Raw genomic sequence first — 7986 nt, forward strand, 5'->3', positions numbered from 1 at the left:
TTACACAAGTTTCCTTCTCATTTACTTTGTTAAAATTCTTATGGGCTATTTTATTTGACCTTATGGCCATGTGAGAAGCATAAATGTATTGGCCATCACTCTAATGGCCTATAACTTGTCAGGATATGTTTAAGCTTTGATAAAGTTTGTTTTTCTTTAGTTCTTCAAGGGATTTTGTCTTTAATCTTACAGCACCCACAGATCCAGAAGAAATCTCAGTATATCAAATACCTTTGTTGCGATGACGTGAGGACACTGCATCAGTGGGTCAATGGGATCCGCATTGCGAAGGCATGTCTCCTTTTGATTTGATGATGGAATAACGAGGTGTTTGATGATATAGTTTTCATTGTCATGACAGTTCTGATTATTTCATGTTCATGGATTTGCCAGTGTCTAGTTTTTTCAGGCCTAAGGTTTATGTTTTAAATGCTTTTTTCCCTGTTTATAAGGATATACTTTTAACATTTGGTATATATGGAATAATACTGCTGGTGAAAGCTTGTGTAGTATCAAAGTGATTTATTTTGGCTTTGGAGGATGCATTATATGATTCTTACATAGGAGAGTTTAGCCTAAGTAAAGTAAGTTTTGGAAAAATTAAATGAAGTAATGATCATTTACCAACCACATTTGGAGCAGTATCCTAAAAAGAGCTGAAAAGCTGGCCTTGGATAAAGAATTTGGGGTGAAAAAAATTAATGTTTATAATGAACAGAATCAAGTGTTGATTTCTTGCTGCCCCTCTAAAAATGAGGAGACATAAGAGTAGATTATAATTTATGGTATTAGAAGAATTTTTTGAAGTATCATAGGTATTAATTTTAATGCAGACCATTAATCAGTAAACAGAAATATGTCCCCCATTTTACCTTATCCTTCTGTATCATACTCAGTAAAGTTTAGATGTCATCATTTCCTGTCTTCTTTTTAGTATGGGAAGCAGCTCTATATGAACTACCAAGAAGCCTTGAAGAGAACAGAGTCAGCCTATGATTGGACTTCCTTATCCAGCTCCAGTATTAAATCAGGATCCAGTTCTTCCAGCATCCCAGGTAATTCAGAATGCTTCAAAGCACTTTTTTGCTATTAATATGAAGGTCTCTGTAGAGACCGATAGTAGACCTGGAAATTTCAGCTTGATTCTTGAAAAACCAGAGCCATACAATTTCTAAATTAAAATAGATGACTTTTTAAAAATTGTTAGAGGGTACAGTATTATGGGCTAGTTCACAAATATATTTGAAATGGAAAATCAGTATAGAGACTTCTAAAGCTAGTTTTGTTGTTTATATTTATAAAATTTCTTCAAAATACACATACTGCTGGAAAACTGTTGAAGCATAATTTGTGGTAAAACATTACTTGGAAAGAGTCTTTGTACTCAGAATCCATGACGAAGCTGCCCTCCTTTAGATTCCCACATCGTTTAAACAAGTGTGCTATGATTACATTCTTAAGATAAATCTTCCTTCAATTCAACATGTTTCATGAATGAGATCCATGTCATCTAAAAGGGGAATTTTTTAATTCCTGCATTGTATGTGACGAAAGAAATAAGTTTAAGAGTAGTATATTTAAAGCTGTATGACTCTATTTTTTCTCTAAATATTAAGTTAAAACAAATTTAGAATGTATATATACACAGACATTTTGTAGTTCTGTCTACTGAGAGAACTAGAAGCAGTGATACCCCAGGAACAATGAGAATATCTAGTCCCCAGATCACAGAAGTTTCTTCTTGTTTTTTCATTTTACTAAATTTTGACCAAGGATACTGCTAAGTAGATCATGGTTTCTAATGCCATTCTTCAAAAAAAAAGAAACCAGAGCTCTCAGAGAAATGGCTGATTATAGGGCTGCAGAAGTGAATATATAGAAGATGAGCCTGGAGCATCTTATAATGCCAGGAAGTAAGGGAATGCTTAAAAAATGACAGTGGGGCCAGACACAGTGGCTCATGCCTGTAATGCCAATGTTTTGGGAGTCCTAGGTGGAAGGATCACTTGAGCCCAGGAGTTCAAAACCAGCCTGGGGAACACAGCAAGACTCCATCTCTACAACATTTTAAAAAAAATTAGCCAGACTTCGCACGTATTCCTAGCAACTCAGGAGGCTGAGGCAGGAGGATTGCTTAAGCCCAAAAGAGTTCAAGGCTGCAGTGAGCTATAATCACACCACTGCACTCCAGCCTGGGTGACAGAATGAAACCCTGTCTCAAAAAAAAAACAAACTGGATGAGACTATGTCAGAGGGATACATAGAAGAGCCAGTCTGAAAGAGCTCTAAAGGCCAAAGCTGGAACAATTTGGGCAATACAATAAGTAATGTAGTATAGGATTGTAACCCATGGACATAAATATCAGATCATTTTATACTGATATAAATAAATAATTGAATAAATAAATGAGGAAGAGGAGACAACTGTCCTGTGTAAATTTCTAAATGATTTCTGTAGGCACTTCGCCCTGAAGGAAGTGGAGCTTACCTCTTCACTCTTCAAGTGTGGGCTGTGCTTAGTGACTTGCTTCCAATGATTATGGAGTGGGGATTAGGGGTAACTTCACCGTGGAGAAACCTGACAAACACTGCTGCAACCCTGTGATTAAGGCCAATATTCAAATACCTAAAACTATTCTAACAAAATATTTATTAAAATGGGAGGAAAACAACCACCCAGAACACAGGTTAGGAAAGACAAGGTAAAAGTATATAGTAAGTAGGATTTTAGAAAAGGAAATTAAAGAAGATTGAGAAAAGATGAGTATTTTTAAAAATTTCACCTAGCACTTAAGTGCTTTGACACATTATTTTATGAAGTAGTTAGGTATACTGCCTTTTCCTGCTCCAGCATCATTCATATACATTGTGTAAAGTATTAGGCAGATATTAAAAAGGGATGATAAATGAAGCTAGTGAAGTTTTAACTTTTTTAAAACGACTCACTATTGGGTGATCAAGAAAGAAGAAAATCGAGTAAGTTTTATTTTATGTTGCTTTATATTTTTCCCCTGAGGATATTATCTTAACTTTATCCAAAGGAGTTTGGGTTTAAGATTTCTTTGTGGCTCTTATCTTTGACCACACTGGCTGAAGTGCCTAACATCACAGTCTCATGATACCCACCCATCACAGTGATTGGATGGAATCAGCTTTAACATTTGAGTTTCCTTTAGATACCAGGCATCAAGTTGGGTGTGTCCACATGGTTACCTTACCTGATCTGGAATCCATAGAAATAATTTTGCTAGTCCCTCAGCTCAGGCGGCAGAGAGAAGCTGTATGCTCACAGCCATTCCCACCAGGCCCCACTCCCCTCAAAACTTTTTTTTGTGCTTTGCCGGGAGGCCAGGATACAGTACAGCTGCCGCCTATGCAGCCAATACCTAAATCCCTAGGAAACACACTTCCCACTAGAGGGTCAAATTCTAAGTATTGTTCGTTGCTAGAAAAAAAAGGAAGTAATTGTCGTGTATAAATCTGAATTCCTAAGTTACAATTCTGGGGTGGCATTAGGGCAGGGGTATTAAAAAGCCTCTTTTTTTCTTTTTTTTTTTTTTTTTTTTTTTTTTTTGAGACAGAATCTCACTCTGTCACCCAGGCTGGAGTGCAGCGGTGTGATCTCAGCTCACTGCAACTCTGCCTCCCAGGTTCAAGTGATTCTCCTGCCTCAGCCTCCCAAGTAGCTGGGACTACCGGCGCAGCTAATTTTTTGTATTTTTAGTAGAGATGGGGTTTCACCATGTTAGCCAGCCAGGATGGTCTCCATCTTCTGACCTCATGATCCGCCTACCTTGGCCTTCCAAAGTGCTGGAATTACAGGTGTGAGCCACTGTGCCCAGCCTAGAAAGTCTGATTCTCAATGTAATGAAGACATGATTGAGAGACCCCTACTGATGGTTCATTAATGCTTTTATTGTTTGGAGTTGATTTCATGCAAAACAAGGTGTCAGGATACCAATAATGTTACGTGTATCTTTTATTATAATTATCAGTCTCTCATGGTAAAGTAGTTCAAACTAATCTAAGATTTCAAAACCTATTCCAAGGTAAGGGAAGTTTTCTGATAGAAAATACTGGCTGTGTTTATGATGAAATGAATTAAAATAACTTCGTGCTGTTCTACACAACATTTGACATTGTGTAAAAGATCTAACTACACATACATATTAATACTGTCAGAATGCTGACTCTCTTAATCCTATTTTTTAAAAACTATTTTAAACAGAGTCTCAGTCAAATCACTCCAATCAGTCTGATAGTGGAGTTTCTGACACCCAGCCGGCAGGACACATCCGTTCCCAGAGCATCGTGAGCTCCATATTCTCTGAAGCCTGGAAACGAGGCACCCAGTTGGAAGAGACCAGTAAGGTAACAACCTCGTTTTAATTTATGTTGAAAATTCTGTGGTATTCTATTGGGTTTAAATTATTGTTCTCTTATACCTCTATTGGGTATCTTATTTGGCCTTATTTCAGGCTCCTTTCTTAATTTTCAGCCTTCCTAATTTTAATGAGTAAAGACAGTTCAGAGAGACCTGTTGATTTCACTTCCCCTTGGAAATGAATATTTACAGATTGGCTCTCATAATGTAAAATCTCAAAAAAAAAAAAAAATCTTGGCAGTTTATCAGTGGCTTAGATTTTTAAGAAATAACAATTTCTTCCTTTTTACCCTTAATCAATTTGGATGACAAAACACCATCTATGGCAATGCCCTGAATTCTAGAGAAGCTGTTTACAGTTCTCTCCTCTTCTCTCCTTTCTTTCCTTTTTTTTTTTTTTTTTTTTTTTTTTCTTTCTGAAACAGAGTCTCACTCTGTTGCCAGGCTGGCGTGCAGTGATGTGATCTCACTCACTGCACCCTCCACCTACCGGGTTCAATCAATTCTCCTGCCTCAGCCTCCTCAATAGCTGGGACTACAGGCGTGCACCATCCCACCTGGCTAATTTTTGTATTTTTAATAGACGTGGGGTTTCACCATGTTAGCCAGGATGGTCTCCATCTCCCGACCTCGTGATTTGCCCACCTTGGCCTCCCAAAGTGTTGGAATTACAGGGGTGAGCCACCATGCCTGGCCTCTTTCTCTCTTTCTTCTGTTTTCTTTTCCTTTCTTTCCCCCTTTCCTTTCTCACTTCATCGAACCCTCACTTCCCTTCCTACCTCCCTTCCTTCCTTCTCTTTCTTGCTTCCTTCCCTTTCCTTTCCTCCATCCCTTTCTTCTCTCTCTTTCCTCCTTCCCTCCCTTCTTTTTCTTCTTTCACATCCCTCCTTCTTTCTTTAACATCCTCTCTCATAGCCCAGGCTGGAATGCAGTGGTATTATCATAGCTCACTTAAGCCTCCTGGGCTCAAGTGATCCTCCCACCTCAGCCTCCTCACCCACCTCAGCCTCCTCACCCACCTCAGCCTCCTCACCCACCTCAGCCTCCTCACCCACCTCAGCCTCCTCACCCACCTCAGCCTCCTCACCCACCTCAGCCTCCTCACCCACCTCAGCCTCCTCACCCACCTCAGCCTCCTCACCCACCTCAGCCTCCCAAGTAGTCAGGACTACAGGTGCACACCACCATGCCTGGGTAATTTTTTATTTTTTGGTAGAGACAAGGTCTGGCTATTTTGCCTTGGGCTGGTCTTGTCTCAAACTCCTAGCCTCAAGCGATCCTCAAGCGATCCTCCAGCCTCGGCTTCCCGAAGTGCTGGGATTACAGGCATGAACCACCATACTCAGCTCAGTTGTTTGTTTATTGGTTAATTTATTTAGAGCTATTCTTTTTTTTTTTTTTAATGCGTTTGCCATTTCTTTGGCCAATGATGATTTTTTTTTTAATTATACTTTTATGTGGAAAACTAAATTCAAATCAGTCCCCTTAAAATTTTGGATTCCTGAGCCTTGCATAGTAGACTGTTCAGTGAGACTGAAGGATGAGTATATTTTATTGCAAGACTATAATTAGAAAAATAGGTTCTTGAGTTCATTTGAAAGACATCATGGTCTTCTATCAAACATCCTCTGTAGTTGTGTAGGCAAGGATGTGTCCTGGCTATAGTCACCATTTCAATTTGCAAGAGGTCACTCCATCATTGAGGAACCAGTGGCACCCTGGGGTTTACTATTTTTACTAATAATTGTTTTTATTTATTTGTTTGGTTTTTTTGTGGAGGGGTGCTTTTGGTCTTAATCACTTATACAGGTACATTCATGAATGAGAATAAATGGGCATTTTTCCTCCTTTTATTCCTTCATTCGCATATGTAGTTCACTAACTGGGCTCCCTCAGGGTAGAGGAAGCCTTAGTATAGCAGCACCATGTGGGACTGAAGCCCTTTGCTTCAGAAATGAACATTTGAGAATTGGTTCTAATGATCTACAGTCTCAAAACACTGAATTTATTTAACTCCCTTACTAGAGACTCAAACTTCTAAGAAATAATTCTCTCTCCCTTCCCCCATTTAATCAATTTGGATGGAGCTAGTACTCTAAAAATGTACTCGAGAAGTTGGTTTACAGAATTCAGATGGCTAAAGAAAAACCCTTTGCCTTACCAAATTACTAATGTGAGAGATCCATGTTCATTTTAAGTTATAGAACCTAGTTATGTGTAAGGCCAGGGAAAACAAAATCACAGACACAAAATGGTCTGTGATTAAGAAGCAAACTCTGTCATTGCACAGAGTTTCAGAAGAGTAGGAACCCTGCCATCAGCCGTAATGACCACTCTGTTCTTCTCCTGTTACCTCAGTCTCAGGTGCCAAGTGAGAAGGCCAGCACAGCTAAGGCCTGCACCCCTGAAGCAGCCAAGACAGGGTCAAGTTAAGGTCAGGGGTTGTTCTCTGGAAACACGTTAACCTCGATGTCGCCTGTAACCCAACCTCACAGACTAATACTTTTATCTTTTTGTGTAATTTTAAACATGTGAGTGTCCTGATGGCCACTGGAACTCAGCCCTGTAATGAGCCTTCTAGTTCACTAACCCATGCATTCTCGATGTCATTCATAATTGAAAACAAATGGTTTATCTTGGATCCTCAAAGTTTGTTGAAAGAGCCTAAAAGATGTACCTAAAGATTTTAAAACAACAAGGGTCCTCCTTTCCTCTTTTCAAAGTACCTGAACCACCATCATGCATGATTAGCTCCATGAAATAAACCACCAGATGTGATCATTTCAGCAATGCCATGAGGTACCCAGATGGGTTGATTGTTAGCAAATGCTAGCTTCCATTTCTTGATACATTTTCTTTATTCTAGCCTTCAAGAGCTTCCTGTTAATTTCCTCTGGCTTTTTCTGTATGATATTTTTACAATCTTTTGCTGTAATGTTTACAAAGCATTTCTTTATATATTTTCCAGTAAAACAAATGTAAAGAATGTCCCCCCTTTACCTGCATTGCTGGACTTCTGTGCATGTTGGATGCAAGTGTCTCACACGAATACGAGTGTGTGTGTCAAGCTTACTCATTCCTGTGTGACTGTGCACGCCTGCTCAGCACTCTCATACTCTCCTGTGTCAGCTTACTAGCATCAAAAAGCCATCCTCATTCCACCAGGAAGCCCTCCTAAACCCAGTATGGCATCTGCTTGATGTGGATGCAGTCATGGACTGAAAGGTGAACTGGAGCCATCACATCTCCCCTCGCAAGTCCAGTGCTCAGAGGCCTGCCACAGAGGGTTCCAGTAGGGCAGGCTGTGTCAAAGTCATGACAGCCAAGGTCACAAGTCATGCATCCTGTCACCATTCAAACAGCTTTTGCAACCGGACATTTTTCCTAGATTATTAGATGGTCTAGCTGTTTTACTGTGGGGTAAAACAAATTTTCTGTTTCCTTCTTGCCCACAGAATCAGATTTTAGCCTCTTTATGATCACCACCAACTTCTGCATCCTTTTCATGCATGTCCCAGACTCCCCTGGTTTTTAGTTTTACGCAATCAAAGCTTACCTCTGTAACTGTTTTGTTTGTTGTTTTTTTCTCTCCCACTCCCTTT

At 39.5% G+C, this 7986-nt stretch overlaps 1 protein-coding gene across 6 annotated transcripts in view; it reads left to right on the plus strand.

Annotated features, from left to right (window-relative positions):
- RAPH1 (Ras association (RalGDS/AF-6) and pleckstrin homology domains 1) overlaps window positions 1–7986 on the plus strand; it is a 105080-nt gene that overhangs the window by 80859 nt on the left and 16235 nt on the right. For 4 of the 6 annotated variants that reach the window (XM_074399209.1, XM_074399208.1, XM_074399210.1 and 1 more), the window contains 3 exons: window positions 193–291; window positions 935–1055; window positions 4229–4371. In XM_074399209.1, the coding sequence (XP_074255310.1) occupies window positions 193–291; window positions 935–1055; window positions 4229–4371 (363 nt within the window). Of the gene's footprint in view, window positions 1–192; window positions 292–934; window positions 1056–4228; window positions 4372–6742; window positions 7985–7986 lie in introns of those variants that run through there. The other 2 variants (XM_039470266.2, XM_010336417.2) reach the window with 2 other exon arrangements.

This window comes from Saimiri boliviensis, chromosome 5, assembly GCF_048565385.1.
Source record: "Saimiri boliviensis isolate mSaiBol1 chromosome 5, mSaiBol1.pri, whole genome shotgun sequence".
In the NCBI taxonomy this organism is placed as follows: Eukaryota; Metazoa; Chordata; class Mammalia; order Primates; family Cebidae; genus Saimiri; species Saimiri boliviensis.